The sequence below is a fragment of the Leptopilina boulardi genome, unplaced genomic scaffold (genome assembly GCF_019393585.1).
Source record: "Leptopilina boulardi isolate dan_hultmark-lab unplaced genomic scaffold, ZJU_Lbou_2.1 LbouV2_204, whole genome shotgun sequence".
Taxonomy (NCBI): domain Eukaryota; kingdom Metazoa; phylum Arthropoda; class Insecta; order Hymenoptera; family Figitidae; genus Leptopilina; species Leptopilina boulardi.
In genome coordinates, this window is record NW_026137757.1 from 736831 (window position 1) to 764642 (window position 27812).

Sequence of the window (27812 nt, forward strand, 5' to 3'; positions counted from 1 at the left end):
CTAATTTTTATTATTTAACTATTCCGCTTATTTGGAAAGCGTAAATGCTCTTCGCTAAAGAATTTTAGAATAAGGTAGTGGACTACCTCTCAGTAAATTATCAATTCAATAAACCCGGATAGACGGTATTTCAGAGAAAATGTTAAAAGAAATATGAGACAAAGTAATTCAATGTGAAAAATAAATAAATAGAGTCAAATTAAATTAACACTCAATTTATTACAAATTATTCTCAAAGTATTTGTTTTATACATGCAAAGAAAGGTTTATTACAAAATTCAATAATTAAGCTACTTGACTTACGTCAAGTCTCACAAATATCAACAAGATAGATTCGAAACACAAGAAACTGTTTTATTAAACACAATTATTTAAAGAGACTCACCAGAATTATAATCGTTACAGAAAAGTATCGTATTACTCGTTGTTTGTCACTTGATATTTAGGTATGCGGAAGTCTTCTCTTCTTTATTTAGTTATAATGAATTTCTCAATTTATTTTTATATATTTTCAAGACACTTATATTTATTATTATTTAACACAGATCAACCCTTACTTGGGGATTAATTAATAACTTCAACCACTTTTTGTGGGACTTCAATAATATAATCATCCGCCTTTTGCGGGAATCAACACAACATCCGCCTTTGCGGGAAATGATACTGAACACTTGAACGAATACTGATCATTCGATCATTCGATTATTCGCCCCCTACTGGCCGAAAGACCGACTATTTAAACTCTCTTAAACAATGAGTTTGGTGACAATGATCACTCCCGATTCATGTAGAAGGAGAGTTGATTTTGCAACTGACTTCTCCGTATTTTCATGCAATTTCAACAACGTTGCATTTTTAACTGGGGCAGTGATACATTCAATCACCTACTCTACTTATAATTTTCCTTAATATTACTTAATCTTCAAAAGGGATTAAGTAACTGTCATATATTGAAGACCCACATTTAAATGATTACAATAAGAATTTTGATCATGTTATTATTTTGTAACGTATTTCAATTTAATAATTCATTATAACTAAAGTACATGAAAAGACCTTTGGCATAATTATTAAATGATTTCGAAATAATAATTAAAATATTCACAATGAGAATAATAATGTGTGTTGTGTTTTTATAATATAATAATTCGAAAGATGATTATAAATAAATAATGATTAAAAAAAATTATAAAGTGACGGAAATTCCGTCCCTAACAAATACCCCCCTTCTTTCTGGCTGACGTCCCTTGGCAGCCTGTGTAGGTGTGATGTCATCGAATATAATTTTTTTACAAAATTCCTCTCGTATATATACATTTTAAAATGTTTACAATTTTTCCTGGTTCATGAAAGTGGTGTAGTATGTTTAGTAGCTGAAATAAATGTTTGAACGAAAACTGATTTTTCCTTTTTTTTTTTTTTTTTATATAATGTTTTTAAATCGTATAAATAGTCGTTTCCTCTTTTTTTTTGTTTTAGGAAGATTTTTATGAAAAGGATAAGTTAGTTTTCATATGTAAGAGAGTAAAAAAAAATCTGTTGTATTTTTTTTTTTGATAAAAAAAAACGAGACAAAAAAAATGATATATATTTGTTTCAGACAAAAAAAAATAAAACCAAATGAGTACAATTTTTTTTTTTTTTAAATTTGATTGCTTCTTATAAAAAAAATAAAAACTGTAAAAAAATGCAATTAAATGATGTCTTGTAAACAAAGATAATTTAGTTAATTGTTTCAAATTTACTTAATGATCTCAGAAAAACTTAAAAAAATAAGACCAAATTATAAATACATGGATATATAATAAAACAATAAGAAATAAATGGAGATATTAAAACACTTCGCTTACGTAGCGAATTTTAAAGAATACAAATAAAATACGGAAGAAAGAAAAATGTGTTATAAATGTATCTCCTTATATATCCAGTTTTATTAATGTGCATATAATAAAAAAATGTTTACAAAAAAAATGGTTACATTTTCACGATTTATAGATTACAATTATTGACCAACTTAAAGTGGCATTAATTTTTATATATTTAACTTTTAATACACAGTCTATGAATATATTTAATATAAAATAATAATAAAAAAAATATGTTGGAGACTAAATATTAAAAAAAAATATTCTCCAACCCCTGACCCTTTTTTTCTTGCTGTCGTCCCCTGACAGCTTTTTTAAATCTACAACAAAAATTCTTTGTTAATTATTTTTAAATTTTAGTTTGAAACAAATTTAATTTTTCCAAGTTTGATTTTTTTAGAATTGTTTAAAGATAATTGAACTTAAATTTTAAAAAAATCTTTATATCTTGGGGAGTTAGATAAATAAATTTTTTAATACATGTAAATTTTAAAGTTTGAATGCATGCAGAATATACCACTTAAAAAATTGATTTCAATTTTTGAAAATGACTTGAAAATAAATAAATCAATTTTTCTTGACAATTAAAACCCAAATAACAAAAATTACCCTAATTAAAAGCATGATTGTCGCATAAATACATTTTTTGAAAGTATAAATGATCTTTGTGAGAAGCATATAGTTTCTGTTGCTGATCACAAAAAAAAATTATTTCAATTTTACGTAATTTCCCTTTTTTTATAATTTAAAATTATTTCCAATATGTATAGTTACCTATATTTATAATTTCAATTAGTGTACATAAACCAAGCTAGTTATTTTTACTCCTATATTTTGTTAATTCTAAATATTCAGTTTAAATAGTTAGAGTTAGAACAATATGATGTTTTAATTTAATTCATAAATTATACCCATTTTTTATAATAAAAAGTCTAATATTAAAATTCTTAATTGTTATGTGATTAAACCATGTATATTATAACCCTAAAAATTAAATCTATAGATAAATTATTTAAGTAACCCATTAGTGTTTTTTTGTCTATTTATGAATTTTATGTTTATAAAATATAACCCCTGTAATATATCCCTGAATGTATATATGATGGTTATACAGTATTAAATAATAATTAATTCCATTCTTTTTATTCAGTTACGTTAAAAGTTACTTTACAAGTTTTTGTAATTAAAATTAATATGTTGTTTAATCTATAAATTTAGGTTATTCCCTAATGTTTTTTTTAATATTGTTTATTGTTACTAATATTAATACTAATTAATAGTATTTTAATAGTTATGATGAGTTTATTAATTGTATTACTCGAAATTAATAATATTCATATAGTTTAATCGTTTAAACCCTTATATTTACAAAACAAATTATTTGAAAGCCAAAGATACAAAGTAATATTTATTTGTTTGCTTTTATTTTATTAGTAAAAAAAAATCGTATGCCTTTAAATTTTTGACTAAATTTTTGAATGATTAAAAAAAAAATTTTCGATTTTTTTTTTATATTATGTTTTATTGTTAAGTATACTGTAAGTATCAAATTTCAAAATGTAGTATCCTTGCATGTTTTTTTTTAAGCCTAAGTAATTATGGTTAAAAAAAAATCTTGATTTCTAAAATGCGAATATTTAGAAAAATGTGTTAACCCTTCATCATTGTAGTTCAAAGTAATTCTACAATTACATATAACATTTTCTTGCATATATTCTGTTTTACTCTTTGCGGTTTAAAACTTGGATATATTTAATCCTTTATGCGCAGATTCTGACTAGTCACTTTTGTTTAGTCCTATTCGCCGTAGATCTTCTATTAATTTTGTTTACTTTTTTCTGCGTTTTACCCCATGGTACCTCACTAAATAAAATTTTCATCCATTTAGAGTTATTTTTTGTCTTCTCAGTATCTTTTAAGGCCAGGCTCCTCCAAAAACCGTGTTTTTTTCAAACAAATTTTATTTATATTACAAAAAATATTTATAAATCAAAGTTTTTATAAATTAAAAGACTTATAAAAGTACTACTTGAAAAAAATTTTTTTTCTTATTTTTTCAAAATGGCGGCTCCTAAAGTCGCTGCCGAAACGCGTCCTTCGTGTTGGTGGGTGACAGGATAACTCAAAAACGAATCATCTGAAAGCAAAAATCAAAACGGTTTCTTAATCTGTATCACATTGGCTATGGTGTAAACTACAACCAAAAATATTCATTGTTATTTACAAAAGTTATAAACAATTAAAAGTGAAAAAAAGGGTAAAAAACTTAAAAAGTCTGCCATTTTGTTTTTTTTTGTGAAAATATTTTATTGTAGTTCACACCATAGCCAATGTGATACAGATTAAGAAACCGTTTTGATTTTTGCTTTCAGATGATTCGTTTTTGAGTTATCCTGTCACCCACCAACACGAAGGACGCGTTTCGGCAGCGATTTTAGGAGCCGCCATTTTGAAAAAATAAGAAAAAAAATTTTTTTCAAGTAGTACTTTTATAAGTCTTTTAATTTATAAAAACTTTGATTTATAAATATTTTTTGTAATATAAATAAAATTTGTTTGAAAAAAACACGGTTTTTGGAGGAGCCTGGCCTTAATTTTTTCTTTGCATTTCCCTTTGTTTTCTTCTTGATTACTTTCAATTTGTTTCCTGTTGTATATAAATCCTTCCAACAAACTCCTTTAATACACGTTACATCTTTTGGATTTACTGGCGCCTCAGGTCGCAATACAGCAGCTTTTATGATATTTATTTTAGCCTCATTATCTTCAAAAAATATAGTTTTATCACCTACAAGATAATTTACTTCTAACTTTACCGTGGGTTGCCCTCTTCCAATTTCATTAAGTTCAATGGTATTACATGCTGGAAAATGACTTCTATTGTCATCTACATTTCTAGGTTCATAAGATGTTTTATTATCCGCCATTGATATGTTATTTGAAAATTCTTGATCATCGTAATTTTCTTTATTTTCCCATCTAATAAAATCTGCATTATGTGCTTCGTATGGTTCCTGGAAAGTGTCGTGGTTTCGTTGATCAAATTCGTAATTCCTGGCATTAGGTGTAATGTAATTAGTATGTGTTTTCTGCTCTATGAATGGGATAGATTGTGCTGGCTTAGACGCAGTTATTAAAAAATTGTAAAAGACATTTAAAAAAGGTCTTCCTATTACACCATCTGTTTTTACTTCAAAATTAGGTTTTACTACATGAAAAGTATATTGTTTGTCAAATATCGAAATTTCTACTGTGCCTAGTGTGTAAAATCCAATTTTCGACACTCCTGTCATGTACGATGCTTCAGAAGTTCTAACTGGCGCATCAGGGCTTAACGCGTCAGATTTTATAATGTTAATATCGGCCCCTCCATCTACAAAAAAACTGGCTTTTCCTCCTACTAAATAATCCCCAGGTAATTTTACTGCAGGCGATTCAGTTACTGTCTCACTTATTTTGAAAATGACTGGTTTTCTTGAAAACGTACCATTGGCTGACGCGTTTGATCGTTCGAGCTCATCGTCGCGTCTTCTCGACGAGCTAGTCCCCAGTTTAAAGACACATTACTATTATTTCTTTCAACTGATGCTGCTCTATTATTTTCGTAATTCCTTGTACCTTCCCTATTATAATCTGTGGGGTATTTGTTTTCCCAATTTTCTTTAGGTCCGTTTGTATTATATCTACTTTCAGTTGCATATTTATTTGGGCTTTGATACCTATTACCCCAATCATTTCTGCCGGAATTAGGTTTGTAAAGTCTAGCATCATTATAATCGTTGCTACGTCCTGCATTATTATACTGATTTTCGACATAATTATTTCTACCATAGTTTCTATCTTCTCTTGGATTGTATCTTGGTTGATAATATTCTGAATCTTGGAATCCTCCCCTTCTAGACCTATTTCCGCCATTATATCTATTTTTATCTCTTCTTTCCCCATAATTTTTGTATCCCCTAAAATCATTTTGTTTCATGGCTCCTTGTCTATTATCATTATAATTAGTAATATAAGAAGAATAACCCCCTGTAATCGGTTGCATTTTTCTCTCTTGCGCCGCTTTTGCGTATTTGTATGCTTCCTCTAAATTTCTAGGCGCACGTGCATCTACTGCGTTCGCAATATCATCTGGCAATGCTCTAACAAATGTTTTTAATGCTGTATGTTTCACAACGTTTGTCGTCGCTGTCGCTGTGTTTGCGTCGAAAGTGGCACGTAGGGCTGAACTTGCCCCGCTAAGTAATCTCAATAACCTATCATAAAGTTCAGGTAAATTTTCATTCCTGTACATTTTCAAATTCATAATTTCTGCATAATATACTTCAAAAGCTTGTCCTGGTGCAAATCTTTCTTTTAAGAGTTCTATTATATCGGTCAATCTAGCAAATTGCTTATTATCTGTACAGTCTCTCGCTGGACCTGTTAATTTTCCTAAAACCGACGTAATCAACGTTCCTTCATATTCGGGTGGAAATTTCGAGGCCGCTACAACTACATCTTGAATAAAATCCTTGACCGACATGTTCTTTCCATCATAAACTTTTATTTCCATTAGGGCATTTTGTATGGTTAAGCTATCAGCAATAGAGCGAGCCGCCGCGATACCTGCATTTTCTTCGTCATTTGCGACAAATGGTCGCTGCAGAGGTAAAATTGATTGGAAACCTAAATCTGTCCTGTCCCTATATAATTCGGCTACATTTGTTGCATTGAAATTTTCGCGTCTATTTTCCGCGAAAGGATTGTCAACATGTCCTGTATTTTCATTACCGGATTGACGCCGTTCACCGTTTCCTTCCCGATCCGTCATGATTATCTCTCAAAAAAAAAAAAATCTTAACATAAAAAAAAATCAATTCTTTTTATTAATTATATCTGGCAAAAATCACAGATATTTATTTAAAACTATTAAAATCTGTTTATTTTCATAACACTCGTGAAATAAAATAATCGTAAATTCCCAATTTATTATTTCGAAATAAATGTCTTTTTAATACTCATATAACCTGTAATAAGACCCGGTTTCTTATTGCATATTTTCTCTACTCTTCAATCGCAAAGAAATCTCACTCAAACGATTAAAAAAAAACTTTGTTTAAATTATTAGATTCTTTTTATTTAAATCAATCGCAAAATAAAAAGAAAATATGTTCTCGATAATTTGTTTTTTAAATTCTTTTATTAACACATTATGACTTTTATTTTATTTATCTTATTACTTTAAGTTCTTTCAACTGTATACTTTGTCAACTCAGCACTCTTACTGTGACTTGGTGCTCGCAATGTTTTAAAATATGATTAACGCACTAACCCTGTAACGTATCTATAGCAAGGTCGTTTATTTCTTTTAATTAATCAAACTTTTAATTACCTGTCATGCTCAAATTTTGCAATGATTGTGCTAGTGAGCTGTAATTGTTTTCTGAACGCGTATCTTTAACATTTTCTTTTCCGACGAATAATTGTCTTTTTACCGCATCAAATCTTTCTGGACTAATATTTCTTCTAGCTAAAATGTGTGCACGAAGTTTACGTTGTCTTTCTAATTTATTTTCTTCGCATTTAGAATAGTTATACATTTGAAATTTTATATTCAAACAAATAAAAATCTAACTCCTGTTTTATATATTTTTCGTGATTTTAAGCCTCTCACTTGCCCAAGTGGCTACACACTTCCGGCAAGGTTAAGTCGAGGAATTATTACCGAATTTTTAGAGAAACCAGAGCTTGCCGAATGCAAGGGTAGTTACTGTGTCTCAGTTCGACGTTAGCGAACCAAAATAACAAAAATTCTACTCGCGCACTTGACAAAAACCCAAACAAAAATTTTGTCTGAAAAATAATACATTAAAACATGGTAACAATAAACAAATATTTCAACATCAATTCAATTTTATCAATTTTTTATCACAATTTACTTCAAATAATTACTGTGTATTTGTGAGTGTTTTTTAATTCATGTGTGTTTTCAGAAAGAAAATTTATTTTTCACTCTTTACTAAAGTCTCAACTTTTTTTTTTTAAAACATTTTTTCAAAAATATGAGCGATAAATCCCACCGCTGCCACCATTTTGTTAAAGACGGAAGTTAATTAACAAAAGAAAAATAAAATAGATAACTTGACGAGAAATAATAAATATTTTAGAAAAATACTAATTTTTATTATTTAACTATTCCGCTTATTTGGAAAGCGTAAATGCTCTTCGCTAAAGAATTTTAGAATAAGGTAGTGGACTACCTCTCAGTAAATTATCAATTCAATAAACCCGGATAGACGGTATTTCAGAGAAAATGTTAAAAGAAATATGAGACAAAGTAATTCAATGTGAAAAATAAATAAATAGAGTCAAATTAAATTAACACTCAATTTATTACAAATTATTCTCAAAGTATTTGTTTTATACATGCAAAGAAAGGTTTATTACAAAATTCAATAATTAAGCTACTTGACTTACGTCAAGTCTCACAAATATCAACAAGATAGATTCGAAACACAAGAAACTGTTTTATTAAACACAATTATTTAAAGAGACTCACCAGAATTATAATCGTTACAGAAAAGTATCGTATTACTCGTTGTTTGTCACTTGATATTTAGGTATGCGGAAGTCTTCTCTTCTTTATTTAGTTATAATGAATTTCTCAATTTATTTTTATATATTTTCAAGACACTTATATTTATTATTATTTAACACAGATCAACCCTTACTTGGGGATTAATTAATAACTTCAACCACTTTTTGTGGGACTTCAATAATATAATCATCCGCCTTTTGCGGGAATCAACACAACATCCGCCTTTGCGGGAAATGATACTGAACACTTGAACGAATACTGATCATTCGATCATTCGATTATTCGCCCCCTACTGGCCGAAAGACCGACTATTTAAACTCTCTTAAACAATGAGTTTGGTGACAATGATCACTCCCGATTCATGTAGAAGGAGAGTTGATTTTGCAACTGACTTCTCCGTATTTTCATGCAATTTCAACAACGTTGCATTTTTAACTGGGGCAGTGATACATTCAATCACCTACTCTACTTATAATTTTCCTTAATATTACTTAATCTTCAAAAGGGATTAAGTAACTGTCATATATTGAAGACCCACATTTAAATGATTACAATAAGAATTTTGATCATGTTATTATTTTGTAACGTATTTCAATTTAATAATTCATTATAACTAAAGTACATGAAAAGACCTTTGGCATAATTATTAAATGATTTCGAAATAATAATTAAAATATTCACAATGAGAATAATAATGTGTGTTGTGTTTTTATAATATAATAATTCGAAAGATGATTATAAATAAATAATGATTAAAAAAAATTATAAAGTGACGGAAATTCCGTCCCTAACACGTACTAAACTACATGAACTGAGACAGTGTGTCTCTATGTTTTCTTATAGTGCTTTTGCTCTTTCAGAAACATGGCTACATAAAAATATTTATTCAAAAGAGCTTGGCTTCATTAATTATGACGTTTTTCGTTTTGACAGGAGTAGTGTTACGAGTGAGAAGTCGAGGGGTGGTGGAGTTTTGTTGGCAGTTAAGAATAATTTGAAAAGTTCTTTACTTGTTTCTCAATCTTCAATTGTTGAACACTTATTTGTTAAATTTAAAGTGCGTGACAAATTAATAATTATTGGTTGTTTTTATATCCCCCCTAACTCATCGCAATCTGTTTTTTCTGAAGTGTGTAAACTAATTGAAAATATTTACGAACACAATATTAATTCTATATTATGCATACTTGGTGATTTTAATGTGCCTTTTATTAACTGGAATATTGGGGGTGATATTCCTCTTTGCGATATTAATTTTGATCTCCCTTACCATCAATTCTCGATTGCGGCTTTGTTTTTTGACATGATTGATTATACAGGCTTGAATCAAATTAATAATAATTGTAATTCTCAGGGTTCCTTTTTGGACTTGGTTTTTGTTAATACAGATTTTTTTTATGTTAATTTGATTCATGATTCGATATTACCTATTGATAGTTATCATCCACCACTTTTGGTGGATATTTTGTTTGATCAATTTATTACTGCCGCTCATCCTGAATCGTCATCGGGAAACCTTGTGTATGATTTTAAAAATGCAAATATTGCTGGTATTGTCTCAGCGTTGAATGCTACTAATTGGAGTGAGTTACTTGACGTTGAAAATGTTGATGAGTCTGTTAGCAATTTTTATAATTATTTATATGAAATTTTCAATATTTATGTGCCTTTAAAATTTTTAAGGACCTCACATTTTCCGCCATGGTACACTAGGGAGTTAAAAAGATTAGTTCTCGAAAAAAAATTGCGCATTTAAATTATGTAAAAAACAAAAATGACATCAATTATTTAAACTTTTCAAATTTGAGATCCGAATGCAAAAAATTATCAAGAATTTGTTATAATGATTTTGTGATTAATACTGAAAATTCTATTACTGTTAATCCTAAGGTGTTCTGGAATTACGTTAATTCATCTAGATGTGAAAATTTTATACACGATCATATGTTTCTTGGAGATGATAATGGAGATACGCCATTGGCTGTTTCTAATCTTTTTGCAAAACATTTTAAATCGGTTTATACCATATCAAATCCTCAGATCTCCAATGAATCTTTTAATTATAATTTTGAAGTTAATCTTCAAAATATGTATATTTCTAGAAATGATATTTTTAATAAGATAAAGAATATTGATGTAAATAAAGGTCCAGGACCTGACAAAATTTCTGGTTCTCTAATTAAAGCAAGTGGTTATTCGCTTATTGAACCTTTGTTTATTATTTACAATAAATCATTAAACTCTTCCTCCTTTCCGACTGAATGGAAAAGGGGTATTGTTGTTCCCGTTTACAAGTCTGATAATAAAAATAATATTGTTAATTACAGACCAATTACGATTTTAAATATTTTTTCAAAAATTTTTGAAAGTTTGATTTTTGATATTCTATATGTTTCTGTATCCAGTACTATTATTGAAGAGCAACATGGGTTTGTGAGGGGTCGCTCTACGGTAACAAACCTTGGAGTTTTTACTAACTTTTTGACTGTCAACCTAGAGATTGGTAAACAGATTGATGTTGTCTATGCTGATTTATCTAAGGCGTTTGACAAAGTTGATCATAAATTATTATTGAGGAAGCTTGTTGCCATGGGAGTGTGTGAGAGCTTTGTTTCTTTTCTAGGAAGCTATCTTTCTGACAGGTGTCAAGTAGTTAAAGTAAAACATGTTTATTCTGATCCTTTTTTTGCAACCTCCGGCGTGCCTCAGGGATCAAATCTTGGTCCACTTCTCTTTGTTTTATTTATGAATGACATAAATTCTGTTTTTGTTCACTCATTCTTTCTATTGTATGCAGATGATCTCAAATGTTATAGGATTATAGGTCCTTCCCAACCATGTCAGGACTCTTCGGATCTTCAGTCTGATTTGAATCGCCTGTCTGATTGGTGTGACCGTAATCTTATGACTATTAATATTAAGAAGAGCAATATAATATCATTCTCAAAGAGAAGTATGTTAATATATCACTATACTCTTGCTGGTGAAGAGTTGATCAGAGTAACAAAAGTGAGAGATTTGGGAGTACTATTGTGTAGTGATCTCTCGTATAATGAACATATATCAGAAGTGATCTCAAGAGCTTTAAGATCTCTGGGGTTCGTCATGAGAAATGCGTCGGTTTTCCGTAATTCTGCGACATTGAGAGTGTTATACTTGACGCTTGTTAGAACGATAGTTGAATATGCTGTAGTTATCTGGTCACCAATTTATGTATATAATATTATTAGACTTGAACGTATTCAAAACAGATTTCTCAGATTTGCAGCAAGACAGCTTGCTATACCATATGATGCTCATTTACATGACTATGATAACTTGCGTTCAATACTTAACATGCCTATGATCTCTTCGCGTTTTCTTTATGCTGACTTGATTTTTCTTTATAGACTTTTGAATGGTATGATTAATTGTCCTACTCTACTTTCAATGGTTAATTTGTCAGTTCCTGGAAGGTCCAGGAGATACAATTTACTTTTTTCTGTTACTTATCACAAGAACTAATTATGGTAATAATGCCTTGATTAATAGGCTTAGTAGAGGCAAATTTAGTTGCAAATGATATTGATTTTTTTGATGACAGGTATTCCAGATTCACCTTATTATTGCGTAGATTAATATTGAATCATATTAATAATGTTCCTACCTAGCTATAAATTAATTAGCTTAATATTAATAAATTGAAAATATACTTAGTTTTAAGAGTACCTATGTACGAAAGGGTTTGTCCCGTTAACTAAATAAAATAAATAAATAAATAAACATTTTGAAAAACTATTATTTTAATAACATTTTGAAAAACTATTATTTTGATGAAATTTTAAAAATTATTAATATTAGATCGAATTTTGAAAAATTATTACTTTTAGATGACATTTTGTAAAAATTACTATTATAATAAAATTTTGAAAAATTATCATTTTGATAAGATAATGGAAAAATTATTATTTTGATAAAATTTCGAAAACCTGTTATTTTGACGAAATTTTGAAAATTATTATTTTTAAATGGAATTTTGAAAATTTTATTATTTTGAAAGGTAGGGTTTTGGAAATTTTATTATTTTGAGGAATAAAATTTTGAGAAATAGTTATTTAAAAAAAAAAAAAACACTATGTATATATATATATATCCGACTTACCCTCTCTCTCTGTTCAATTCACCCAAAAGCACCTTCAAACGGATGGTCGCGTCAACCACCCTTAAAATTCTTCCTTCCTCTGCCAATGGGGCTCGCTCCTCATCCGACTGGATTTTCGCTGGCCGCATCCTCTTCACTTTTTCTAAGAGGGCTAACAACCCCTGTCGCTCGAGAACCCGTGATTTCACTCCCGAAATACACTCACTGGACGTGACACACTTTTCACCCATTTTTTTTAACTTCACTCCCGACTCGCGCATTTCAGTAAGTAAAAAAAAAATTTAGGGGGACAACACATCAAATTATAATAGAGGCTACTAATTGAGAGCTGCCAGCAAACTGACCGCGGGGACCTGTGTCTGGACCGCGGAGGCTGCTACACGTGCAGTTCCTTGGTCCTTATCAACGAAACCTGACACCTAACATCCGACTCTCTGGCATCAACGTCCAGGCAAAGAATCAGCACAAATATTGTAGTAATGTTTACAGGCCATTCTACGTTGTGTAAATGCTTTTAGAGTAAAAACATAGGAATTATTTATCGCAAGTAATAACAACAGACACCTTCTGTTTATGAGGTTCGCTATTATCACTTGTGGGTCTAAAAACGAGCATAGATGAGTACAGGAACCACATTAGAAATTGGACTTCTCGCGAAAAAAAAAAAGGATATAATAGTAATAGTTAAAAATAAATCTACGCGATGAGCTTTTCCTTGAACGTAATTCTTCAGTTTTCATCCTTTCTTACGCTACCCCCCCCCCACTCTTTTTATTACGTATTCTGGGCCTAACAATCTTACATGCCTATGACAACACAACATCAAAGTTGTAATTGTCGCAAATGAAAAGGGGGTAAAAATATCCAAAATCAAAACATTTTCCAAAAAGGAAAATTCATAAAATAAATCCAAAAGACAACAAGTCTTTCAATGATAATTTACGTTTGATTTTATCAAATGCATATTATTATATTTGGCTATACCATTAAAAGAAAATAAAAAAAAACTCAGCATTATTGGCATAGTAACAGGCCCAGAGCTCACGCCTTTATCACGTGTTAAAAACCCTTAGTCCACAAAATTTTCCCACCTGAAGTCTCCAAACGTTCATATAAAAGAACATCGCGGAAGTCAATTAATTGCAGTACAACTCTCATTCGCGAGTCAGCTCTGAAATTTTTCAGAGGCGTAAAAACGATTTTGAGACGCCGGGACTAAGCCCGTCCGTGAGTCGGATTTTCAATTTTCACAATCCACTACATAGATAGTGATTAAAATTGGACGGACGAAAAGTTAAAGTAAATACTTCACGCCGACGAAGTCCAACGGAAGTCGTCTTTAATAAAAATTCAGTAATTCGAATAAAATCAAATTATTGAATTTTTGTCTTTTTGACCGGCCAGTCCGCACGTGTGGTGCCTGCGCTGTTTAGATTCGGTGGACCCGGGAGTGCATTCTTGTGCGCTACCAATTGACATTTTCGCGCTTCGATAAGTGTGCATATTTTTCCGCCCGTCGGATAGCAGCTCGACGCCTCGCCCTCGTTAGCTTGCGACGGTATAATAAGCAGTAGAGTAAGTTTTTAAACATGTATCGTTCCATCTTCTTATCTTACTGTATCATTTCATTATTTTAAAGTCGAAATTTCTTTTATAAAATAAATGTATAAAAGGGTCTTAATTGTTTTATTGTGTTTATCCCTTAAATTCACTTTCGAATAACGTAACTTGTCAGTTTCTTTTAAAATAGGATACACGATCCCATAAAATAAACGGAATTTTTTTAATTTCGGCAGCTTGGTGCCTCCAGGACATAAGGAATAATAATTTTTATAATTAATATTTTTTCGGTTCGTAACATTCCCTAAAAAAAACACAAGCAAATTTTCCATAAAATAAGAAAGCAAGTTTCCAGTGAATTTTATTAGGTAAGTTTATAAGAAATGTTTTATAATAATTATTAATATAAATTTATAATTTTTTCTAATTTTTATTATTATTTTATAATTATTATTTATTTATAAAATATATTTTTTTCCTAAATGCATTCAACATTTAATTTATTTTATAAACATGAAAATAAAATAAATAAACTGTGAAATAATTAATAAATGATCCAAGGAAGGTAAAATGAATGAAAAACTCCTAAAATTTCATTTGTCTAGCGACGTTTCGTCGACCAGGGTTTGTCGACCTAACAGGCTAAAGTTAAATATAATATTTTTGTAACACGTCAAAAAATAATAAACAAATTTCGATTCATAAAATATACAAGAAATTTGTACATTTAAAAATTAATAGAATTATTTCGACCTACGAGAACATCTCGAAGAGACGAAGAGTTGACTTTGTTTTGTCTGTAGAAAGTGTAGAAAATTTTATCTTTGTCAAAATCAAGTTTTTAAATTTGTTTTCAGGCGAATTTCTCAAAATTTTTTCGTTTTAATAATAAATTGGACTTAGTTAAGGTTAAAGTTTTTAATTGCTAGGTTCCTAGGTTTTGCAAAATGTAAACTATCCGAGAAATGTGTAAAAAATTTTGTCTTTAAAAACATTAATTTTTTTGAATTTTGTTCCTGGGCGAATTTTTTAAGAAATTTTCACTTTAACCAAAATTTTTATATTGTTTTATGTTTTTTTATGTTAAGATTAAAAGTTAAAATGTTTAGATTCTCTAGGTTTTTGCAAAATGTAGACTATCTAAAGAATGTGTAAAGATTTTTGTCATTAAAAAAATAATTTTTGAAGTTTATTTTTGGACGAATTTTTTAAAAATTTGTTGTTTTAATTAAAAAGTAACTTAGTTAAGGTTAACATTTTTAATGTGTTCAGTTCTTTATAGGTTCCGTTGGATATAAAGTATCCAAGGAATGTGTAAAAAATTTTATCCTTCTAAAAAAAGATTTTTTTTAGTTTGTTTTCGGAAAAATTAAAAAAAAAATTTTTATTTTTGGAAATAAGCAAAGTTGACTTTGTGTGTTATCTGTTTTCTTTATGTTAAGTTATTTAGGCTACGTGTGATGTAGTACCGTAAAATGGGGTAAAGTCGTCGTTTGAGGGTAAAGTCGTCCGGCGCTTTAAATCATTTTAAAGTTTAACTATTACTTTTTTCCAGAAGAAATCCGAGTTTTATTAAAAATGTAGTTAAAATTAATGTAAATTAATAAATGAAATACAATATTTAAGTGTTTAAATAAGCGCCGGCCGACTTTACCCGCAAACGCCGTGTTACATCCCGGTAACAATTTTCCCTAATTTTCCTTAAAATTATCATTATAATAAGACATTTTATATAATTCTATGATAATTTTACAATACTTAAACTATATGTCTTATTTTAATGTATTTATTTATGTATATATTGATAGGATAGAGTGTGGAAACGAAATCGATCTCAAAAGAGATATGACATTCGTTTTCACCATAAAAGTTCAAAAAGTTGAAAAGCTAAAAATAGGATATATGTAAGCAAAATGTGAAGCAAGTTCGAGCTTGTTTGTTTATACGCGTGAAGAATGTGAAGGTTGTGAAGATCCAAGTGTAATATGATCTTCAAAAACCCATTGTCAGCATATAAAAGAGAGAATTCAGAAAGAAGAAGATTCAATGTCATACATGCGATGTAGATCATTACCATATGGAAAGTGATTCTATTTATAGATCACCCCTTCCCCAATAATATGACATTTCTCCCACTAATTAGCATAATCGACTAGTATATAAACAAGAGCTTTTTCCATAAAGCTCGTCAAAAGTTCCGGTGCAATCTCTAACATCGTAGAGCGACCCTTCAGTTTACTTTCGCCCTAATTATTGTATTCTTTCCTGATAGCCAATAGGTGCAAGTTAATTTGACTTTTCACTTAGAACATAGTTCTTTCCTGATAGCCAATAGGTGCAAGAGAAGCAAATTAACACTTAGAATCAATAATTTAATAGAAATAACTGTCGTATTTATAACTATAAATACTAAAGAAATCTTGCATTATCTCTTTTTCTAAATTTGTCAATTTAGTATATGTTGCTTCTCTTACACCTGCTATAAAATTCATTCCTGTCAAAGGTGCTAGTGACGAGAAATAACAATAAAGAATATTGCAATTCTTTAAATAGTTATAAAACAATTTAAGTCGTTAAAGTTACACAAGTGCAACCAAAACGAACTATTTCAAATCAAATCAAAACCAATTATAACGACTAAGCTATAATCATCGATTTATCCGACTTCATTGCTAAAAGTAAGTAAAAGAATTGTAAACTTGTATCATTATTGTATAATCATTACTATATAATTATTATTTAATCAATAAATGTTATAAAAGGGAATATTTGACTTGTTATTGTAACGCAAAACCCGTAGTTTTGACAAGTGACCACGATCCTACATAAAAATAAATATCAGGCTTTACCAACCTGATTAATCAGCCTTATTACATTCAAGTAAATAAAATTCATTTTATTTAAAAACCACGCCTAGTTCGGAACGTAACACGCCGACTTTACCTCATTTTACGGTATATCTAAAAATGATGTAAAAATGTTGTCTATTATAAAAGAAATTTTTTGAATTTGTTCTCGGGCGAATTTTTCAAGAAATTATCGCTTTAATCAAAAATTGGAGACGGTTTAGATAAAAAATTTCTGTTGTTTTGTTCTATAGGTTCCCTGGGAGGTAGATTATCCGAGGAATGTGTAAAAAAGTTTATTTTTTTGAAAATAAAATTTTTCAATTTGTTTTCAAGCAAATTTTTTACAAATTTTTTGTTTAAATCCGAGCTTAACTTAATTAAGTAAATAATTTTATATCCCTTAGGTTTTAAGTTTCCGCGTAATGTAGACTATCCATGAAATGTGTAAAAAATTTTATCGCTGGGAAAATAAATTTATCATGTTCATTTTGATGCGAATTTTTTACAAATTTTTCGTTTTACTAAAAAAGTAAGTTAATTAAGATTAAAATTCTTAATTTGTTAGGTTCTCTTGGTTCTCATAGATGTAGATTATCTAAGGAATATGTACAAAATTTATTCTTTAAAAAAATTTAATTTTTGAATTTGTTTTCGGGCAAATTTTTTACAAATTTTTTGTTTTAATTAGAAATTAAATAAATTAAAGTTTTATTTTATAATCTGTTAGATTCTCTAGGTTTAGCAAAATGTAGATTATTTGAAAAATGTGTAGAAAAAATTCTGTCTTTGGAAAAATAAATTCTTTGAATTTCATAATTAGAACGACATCTTACAGACAAACTTTCAACTCATCCTAAACGGATAAGGTAGAAATCAGAGACTAAATGTCTCTCCAAATTTCAAATGATAAATTTTTGTACTAATTTTCGGAAAAAAAGGAATCGTCTCTCGCCGCTGGGGTACGATCCCAGCGGCATTTAACCTTCCTATTTCCGGTAGGCTGCTCTGCCAATTGAGCTACAGAGAGAGATCCGATATAACTTACTTGTGGTTCAGAAACGATGTACAACACCCTTTTGCGTCAAGGCAAATGTAATCATTATCATTAATCTTTGAATTTATTTTCAGGCGAATTTTTCAAAAAAATTTTGTTTTAATTGAAAATTAACTTAACTAAATTTAGAATTTTAAATCTGTTTTGTTTTTTGTTTTGAAGAATGCAGACTATTTAATTCACGTTTAAAAAATTTTATCTCAGAAAAAAAAATTTTTAATTATATTTTCAAGCAAATTTTTTTTACAAATTTTTCATTTTAATTAAAAATTATAATAATTAGGGTTACAATGTCTAATCTGTTAGGTTTTTTAGTAGCTCCTGGCTAGGATCCCAATAGAAATATTTTTGATATCTGCTTCCTGTTTAGCAAAGGCATTAATAAGTAAATTCCTACCTTTTAAATTTACTACAATTCATAATAATAAAACATCTCATTTTATTCAAAAGATACATTAAAAAAGATATTTTACAAAAAACTTGTCTGGATATAATTCTATACACCTCAAAAAATGTAAATAATAAAACATTAGAACATAGATCACAAAAATCGAAATTAGAATAATAATTTTTTTTAATAAAAAATTTTCTAAACATTACTCGCATATTGTACATCTCTTAAAAAGGAGGAAAACTAATAAAATAAAATTTATTCTTGCGATAAAATTTTAAAAAAATTCACACAAAAACAAACTCAAAATATTTATTTGTCCGTATATAAACCATGTCACTTTTTAATTCAAACAAAAAATTTGTAGAAAATTCGCTCGAAAATAAATATAAAAAATATAATTTTCAAGAAATAATAAGGAGCAAACTTTTTGCAGCTTGCATTGAGGAAAGCAAAACGTTCATAAAATGCAAATTACTTCTGTTATGAGGATCTCCTACTTGTTTGTTTTTCGATTAAATTTATACATTTTACTATGTTACGAACCTGTAGACTTCTTGATTTGCGAAATACCATAAAGCAATGCATAATTGCTTTTCAGGGCACATTCTTTCTGGTCCAGTACTGTGTTCGCTTAATGAAAGTCCAAAAGTTTCAGCCAATCTTTGAACCGTTGCTCGAGTCATACGGAAATGTGACTTGAAATCTAAACAACTAAAAATAAATTTGTAATCTCAATTTGGTTCAATCAGTGAAAATTTAGGGAAACCGGAAATTTATAAAACACATTGGTTGAAAAAACATATTTTTTCTTATTTTGTTATGATTTCAAATGCAAATAAATGTTATATTTGTATAAATCCAAATTATAGATTTTTTTATAAAAAAAAATCTTTATATGCTTGTAGAAACAATTGATATCTAAAATTAGCAATATATATATTGCCAATTGTAGATATCAATTGTTTCTACAAGCGATTTTATTGAAAAAGCTGTGTACATCTTAATAAAAAAAAATTATATTTCCTAAAGTATAATAAAGAATCCCACTTTTTTATTGTTTAAATAAAATTTTAAAAGTTTACTCTATTTGATTCTTTAAAAAACAAATCGTGAAATAGGTAAAGATTACATTTTTTTAACATAAAAAACCTAATTTATTCAAACAAATTATGTTCTTTATGTAAATTTTGATTATTTATCTCAAATACGATTCCTCATTAGGCTCTCCTTCAATTTTTATTAAAATCGATTCATCTGTTTGCATGTGATTGGCTATTTTATACAAGGCTAAAAAAAATTTGAACTTCAATAGCTTTTTTAAATATTCGAATTTTGGAAACCTATTTACAGGTTTTTATTATACAATCACAGACTATCGAAATATATAAGAATGAAAAAATTCCTAGACCTAAGAAAAATTAGGGGCCCACTTTAGGATTTCCTACCCACATCTAAAAGAAAAGATTCAAAACCATCACCCGTATAATTATAAAAATAACACAATTTATTTTATAATAAAAAAAATTTCTAAACAAGAATAAAAAAAGTCGAGATACTTTGTCAACGAAAAATATATCCATTTTTTTGCTACATTCTCAGGCTCCAAATCATCGCAAATATATTTTTCCAGTAACCTCATCGTAAATTCAGAGTCTATAATTTCATAAGCCTTTAATACATACTTATAAAAATTTTTTATTAAAAACAGAATCGCACAATAATTCGTAAATGCGTCTTCAAAAATTAAAATAAAATTAAAATATGGACAAATTTGTAATACTTATTATTAGAGTTTTCCCATAAATTTTAAAATATATTATAATGTAACTTAAAAATTTCTCTGAAAATAGTGATGGTAGGCAATAAAAAATTGTTAATATTAATCTAAATATTGTCTGAAGTACGAAGTAGTATAATATGTCCAACAATTAAATATAAATAACCTAAAACTAACTGTGACATTTAATTACAAATAAATTATTTAACCAAATTACAGATATATTTAAAATAGAATAATAATTGGGTAATTTGTATATTGTCACTAGTTTTTCACAATTATAAAATATAAAATATATGGGCTTATCTCTGGAACTTTTAAGTATTATGTCCTTCGCATATATTTTGTTATTTTTAATAAATTTTTACCTGGTTTTTGTTGGAAATATTAACTCAAGCTACGATCGATCATTTTCAAAAGATTTAACATTAATTTATTGAACGGATAATTAATAATTCAATTTTCAATACCCGATTTTCAACAATATTAACTTGTCCTAACCATACTTTCAGATGCTTTAAATGGTACAACTTTGTAATTTAAGAAAATTATTAATTCTAAAATACGTATTTTTAAAGTTCATTAAACGATGAACATATTTTCACAAGAAAATTTACATTTTGTTAAGTATGAAAAAAGTTATAAGCTTTTAAATGTTGTCCCGCACTTTTAACCTTTTCGACATCAACCTTCTTATTTATCATTTTTCTTCACTAAGACAATTGGCACACTAAAATAACTTGTAAGAAATCAAAGTTATTACAATTATTTTGAGACATATTTAATTGATGTGCCTCGTGTCTTCAAAAAACTATTTTAATTTAAATATCAGTAAAAACGTGTGTACAAAATTTGAAAACGACCGTAATACGAGTGATACTCCACAAAAAGCAAATAAAATTATTCGAAAAGTACTTACATTTATTTTCGCTGGTACCATTAAACATTTTGTGAATGTGCTCCGAAAAAAATGAATTAGAGAGGAAATATTGTAAAAATAAATAGTAATGACGGTCGACCGTAATGGTTTTAGAAAGAAATTGTTAATTGTGAAGTTGACGATTTTCATTTTTTAAATAGCAACTGTCATAATAATGAAAACTTAATGGTTAATTTTTAGTGTTTTTTATATTTACGTCAGAATGTCCCATACCCAATGTCATTTGGGTATGGAGCTCGTTCTGGGTCAAGTGTGTCGCTCTTTGGCTAAGTTTAAACAAAGATGCAACTAGAGCGTCTTTTTCTACTATTTTGAAAAATAACGCTGTTTCCACAATTATATCCACTTAACCAGACTTAACATTATAATACACAGTGATGCAATTATTTAAGTAGGTTGAGAACCCCATCGTGCCCAGAGCGCGTTCTGGGCGAAATGTCGGAAACGCTTATGGTGGGAAGCAAAAGAAAAGAAGACAGATGAGCGATACGAAAAAGATTTTGATTTAAAATATAAAGTGGCTACATCTTTAATTGATTATTTTGAATTTAAGAAAAAACACGCAGAAAAAGAAAAGTGAATACGATTTTAAAAATTTCAATATCCTCACTCACATATTATTACTTTTGGCCCGTCCTGACTTTAGTAAGACATTCACCATCTAATGTGATGCAAGTAGTTTTGCTATTGGAGCTGTTTTGACTCAGGAGTTTGATGACGGTGAACATCCGGTGATGTATAACAGCCGTGTTCTGACAGGGGCAGAACGGAATTATAGCGTCACGGAGAAGGAGTGTTTAGCGCTGCTGTGGGCGATTAAGAAGTTGCGACCGTATATCGAGCGATACAAGTTTAAGGTGATCACAGATCACAGTGCCCTAAAGTGGCTTAGAAACTTGAAAGACCCAAGTGGTCGACTAGCGAGATGGGCCCTGGAAATGCAGGTGTGGGATTTTGAAATCATTCACAGGAGAGGTGCATTGAACCAAGTCCCAGATGCATTGTCCAGGATGAGTGAGGATGACGAGGAGATGATCGATGCCTATGATGCCATTATGGACCAATGGTATCTTAAGCGACGAGATTTGGTTCGACAATTCCCGGAGCCTTTTCCTGGATGGAAAATTGAGAACGATCATCTTTATTGACATAGGAATGACCCGTTACTCCTTCCGATTGTTGGCGACGAGGATAGTTGGAAACTGGTGGTACCTGAGGAGTACAGAGAGAGAGTTCTCCACGACGGCCATGGATTGGCGTCGGCAGGTCATTTGGGGGTGGTGAAAACGTACAATCGAGTGGCGAGAGAATATTACTAGCAAGGAATCTGGAATGATGTCCACCAGTATGTCACTCGATGTCCCCAGTGCCAGCTTCACAAGGCATCACAAGCAGGACGGGCAGGACTAATGGGACAGAGGATAGTTGAGCGACCTTGGGCTGTAGTGGCAGCGGACACGATGGAGTTTCCACCAAGCAAGAGTAGGTGTAAATATCTTGTCGTGTTCCAAGATCTTTTCTCGAGGTGGGTTGAGGTGAAGCCGTTGCGATCAGCTGATGGAAAGTCGGTGGCCAAAGCATTTGAAGAATTGGTCCTCTTTCGCTGGGAAACCCCTGACTTTTTATTGACAGACAATGGGAAGGAGTTCAACAACAAGTTCTCGTACGAGTTCCCGTATAGTTTCATACGTAAGATCATGTATATGATCACGTTTTGATCCTGTACGTGTTCATGTACGAGAAATGAGTCTTGATTTTGGAACAGTGAAAATGTACAAGAAATCTTGAGCAAAAAGTTTTTTACTTTCTAGAACTGGTGCAAGTTCATGTACGTGATCAAAAGTCTATACAGTTTCATGTACAGGAAAACGTTTGCGACCACGGATCTAATTTAGTTTAGTAACCGAGCACATGTATGAACAAGAACAAGTTCTCGTGTGAGGTCATATGTAGTTTTAAACTACATTTATTTCTTGAACAGTTTCATGTACAAGATCGTGGGTGTAATTTCGAAAATTAGAATTCCCCTATGGATAATCATGTACAAGAACATGAAGTCAAATCTAGGGTGGAAAATTCCAACGACAATTGTTCATGCACGTGAACATGAAAGTGTTCGCCCTGAGATAAATTTTCCGGGTATTTATTCTTGTACATAAATTTATACAATTTCACATACGTGCTTTCATTCACTGAATTTTCCCGTTTTTAAAGTAAAACAGAATATTCTTCAACATACTAATCTACTCTTGGTTGGTCTCCATCTGAAACATTTTAAAAATTAATTGTTAATTCTAAATCACTATTTGTGACACGCTCCCAAGAATGGGAACAAAGACACATTCAATTTTTTATACGTTCAACATTAATTCCTGAACTGACACATAAAAATTCAGGCTTGACATAGTTTTTCTATTTCGAAATTCTCTGTTTCCCGGACTTGAAGGATATTAAAGTATACAGATAAAATAAAGCAGGCGTTAAACATTTTTTTTAAGCATTATATGATCTAAATTAATAGCCGTTACGAAAAAAAATAAAAGCAAAATTTACCAATAATTAATTTTTAAAAATAATAGCTTTAGCAGAAAATACAAAAACTCTTGTTAATGTTGTAAAAGATAACATTTAGAGCTTTTCATTATTTTATTATTACTAAAAAATGTATGGTTAAAATTAACAAATATTACAAAGTTTGTTTAAATTTGAAATCATAAAAAAGACAAAATATTGCTTTTTAATATTTATAACTATTTTCTTTATAAATTCAGGGTTTCTGTTCCCCCTAACTTTTCCCGGTTTTCTCAGTTTTCAAAATCTATGTCAATCCTGAATTTAATTTATTGGACTGACTTACAAGTGTCATAACTTTTTGACTTATATTTGAATAGAAAAACTCACGAAACATTAGCACATTTAAAAAAATTGTAAAAAACAGTAGTGGTTATAGTTTTTTCATATTCAGATATATTTTTTAAAAGATTTAAATTTGTGTGTATAGTGAATTTTTAATATCTCGAGGGGCCCTCGCAATCTTCTTCATGCATTAAAAAAAATAATTAGTAGGATTAGTTTTTGTAATACGAAATAAAATTCATAATTTTCATCAATAACGTAATTCTTTTTAAATGTAAAGGCTATTCATTATATTTTTGGTATTTTCTTTTGCAGTTTTTACTTTGTCGATGTCCACTCTCCTGCGAAAAGTCCCAATATAATAATAAGAAAGGGTTAGAAAGTGCGGAAATAATGATAACATTGTTAAACAATAATTATAAAATTCTTAAAAATTTTAACTGAAAGTTTTTGCTACATCAATTACTTTTTAATAATTCTTAGTAAATTTAATTATTTAGAAAAATGTCAATTGAAAATATTTTAAAATTCAATTATTGTCAAGTAAAAAGAATTTTAGGTTGTATTGTAAAATCATGGTTATCACAAAAATCTAGTAAAATTTAGATTTTAGAAGATTTTTAAAGATAGACAGACACCAAAAGCACCAATTTTAAAAGATCAAATATAGCTAAAAAATTTTTATTAAAAAATAAAATAAAACAAATAAATTTTAAAAATACTTTATAAAAATGGTAAAAAATACATTACTATTAATGTTTCTTTTCCGCAGCACTTATTTTATCCGCGTTTAAATCAGAGATCTTCGTCGATAAATTGTTTCTGCAGAATTTCACCACATCAGGATGGAAACACGTTTTCTTAGCTGTTTTAATCAATCTGTCATGAACCACGTCTGTAAACAAACATCGAATAATTTTAAAAGTTATCGACAATCAAAATATTCAAAATCATTATGAACAGAGTAAAAGAATGTTTGGTAATTGCTCGAGAAGTTCATTTTAAAAAAACAAAAAAATTAAAAAAAAAAATTTTTATAGGTGTTGATACAATTTTTAAAGTTATGATTCTAAACAATTTTGAAAAAAATTTTAGATGCAAACAAATTAAGCCTGATTAATTTGGGTCACTATTTGTTCACCTGGAAAATCTCCAATTAAAAAAATCTACCACTTTAGCTTTTAAAATGATGTTTATGGGCAGGACTTTTTATAAACACCTATACAAGAACAGACAGGACATTTTTAAAAATGTAATTTTTGGATTGCTAAAGTTGAAAAACAAAGATTTATCAAAAAAATGTTTCATGAGGAAACAAAAGTAAATGTATTATTAAATATGATGATACCATAAAGAGCTTCAAGTTTCCGCGGAGTGCACAAAGACCTTCTTTGTCCCTGACTTCGTTCACCAGCTGTCTTATCGAGACATTTATCTTTTAATTTCTCTCCCCAGATAGCTACTCCCGTATTTCTTACCAAAATAGTTGCCTTGCTACTACTTTCTATAGTATGCCATTGATTTTCGTTAAATGTTAAAGCCTCGTTTATTTGAATCTATGTAGAAAATAATAAAGAATATTGTTAATTGTTCATTGAAAATTATTCGATATTATTTATAGTGGAGGGTGGAAATTTTGTGCAACTTCCCCTGCATTTTCTCGTGTCTGTTGAAGTTGAGAGACTTTATTAATTGGATTTTTAGTACTTCCATTAATTTCATCATCGTCAGTTGCATTATCATCACTTTCACCATCATTTTTTGATGGGGTACTTTTATCTTCAAAATTGAACTGTTCTCTTTGAGAAAGAAGAACCTGCTTCTTTTGCGCCAAAATATTAGTTACTTTGACCTGCAACTGCTTTAAAATAAAAAAGTTAATTAATTAAATGATAAGCAAATGTGTAAAAATAATATACCAAAATAAATAATCTATATGAGGCAAAATTCCTGAAATGTCCGAAAAAAAATTAAAAGTTCTCTAATTTAATCCATACTTTTCTAAAATGTTGTTATTATTGGTGAAAGTCTAAAAACACAGCCCCACAAAAAAAAAAGTGTCATGTACTTTTGACCGGAATACCCTAACCCTATGTATTTTGACGCGCTGAACACGAATCCGAAGTCCGTTTTGCTCCATCACGTCAGGATTTTTTTCTAACCTCAAAAAACATGTCGGATTTTGAGAAGTAGGCGATTTTTTTAAAAATTGCTGTATTAACTTCAAACTTGGTATCTGGGGGTTTTTTGTGTCGCTGATTACGAATCTGAAGTTAGATTTTCAAAATCCAAAATGGCGGATCCAATATGGCGGACGAATTTTGAAAAAATTTTAAGATTTACTTCAAACTTGGTATCTGGGGGTTTTTTGGGTCGCTGATTACGAATATGATGTCAGATTTGAAAAATTCAAAATGGCATATCCAACATGGACTTCTATCGGACATATTAGATACGCCATTATCTGTATCTGGGGGTTTTTTGGGTCGCTGATTACGAATATGATGTCAGTTTTCAAAAATTCAAAATGGCATATCCAGCATGGACTTCTATCGGCCATACTAGATACGCCATTATCAATTTTTGAAAACTGACATCATATTCGTAATCAGCGACTCAAAAAACCCCCAGATACACTATTGCACATTAATTTTTAAAAAATTTCGTAAAATAATGTCCCCCTACCAAAAAAAAATTCAAGGGGTAGTTCCCCCCATAAATCAGCTTTTGGGGAAAAACAAAACATACGTGTCAAATTGTTTTTAAAAAACTAAAAAACTGCCAAGTTTCAGAAAAATCGTCGTATGGCACTTCCCTAGTGTTACTTGTCCGCAACTTAGAAAACCTGTAGATACCAAATTTCATAATAATCTGACAATTTTTTAAAAATAATTCCTTAATATTGAATCAGACATGTCGAATTTCGGAAATCTGACATCAGATTCGTAATCAGCGACCCAAAAAACCCCTAGATACCAAGTTTGAAGTAAATCTTAAAATTTTTTCAAAATTCGTCCGCCATATTGGATCCGCCATTTTGGATTTTGAAAATCTAACTTCAGATTCGTAATCAGCGACACAAAAAAACCCCAGATACCAAGTTTGAAGTTAATACATCAATTTTTAAAAAAATCGCCTACTTCACAAAATCCGACATGTTTTTTGAGGTTAGAAAAAAATCCTGACGTGATGGAGCAAAACGGACTTCGGATTCGTGTTCAGCGTGTCAAAATACATAGGGTTAGGGTATTCCGGTCAAAAGTACATGACACTTTTTTTTTTGTGGGGCTGTGAAATCAATTATTATTGAATTTAATAAAATAGTTTTTGAATTACAACGTTTTTAATTTTTGACTTTTGAAAAAAAAATTTTTTTTCAATGTACAATATTTATAAGTAGAATGCATAAAAGTTAACATATATATAATGATTTTTAAAGCTTTTTTGACAGGCTACACGCTGTTAATAAAATTTTTTTTTTAAATAACATTTGACCTTGAAATTCAAGGTCAAAATGTTAATTTACGTTTATCTCAAACATCGGATTTTTTAAAATTATTTTTAACTATCTCAATGGAAAGCTTGACTAATTTCCTACAAAACATGTAATTTTCAGAGTGGGATCTTTTAAAGTTTTTGAAATATTAATTAATTAATTAATTAATGTTTATAACAAATGAAATATTTTACAAACGAATAAAGTTACCGTAATTCTGAAGTTAGCAATTGAAACTTAACGTAATTCCGCATCTAACGAGCCCTGTATGAAGTATTTTGGATAAGTAGATTGTTAATA

The 27812-nt window shown here is 29.4% G+C and overlaps 1 protein-coding gene across 3 annotated transcripts in view; it reads right to left on the minus strand.

The window, feature by feature from the left end:
* Positions 1–19346, minus strand: part of LOC127278538 (putative nuclease HARBI1) — a 40913-nt gene extending 21567 nt beyond the window's left edge. For all 3 annotated transcript variants that reach the window (XM_051300296.1, XM_051300295.1, XM_051300297.1), the window contains exon 1: positions 18987–19346. Coding sequence is in view for 1 of the 3 variants with exons in the window: in XM_051300297.1 (XP_051156254.1) it covers positions 18987–19126 (140 nt within the window). In the remaining 2 variants the exon portion in view is untranslated. The remainder of the gene's footprint in view (positions 1–18986) is intronic.
* Between the last annotated feature and the right edge of the window lie 8466 nt (positions 19347–27812).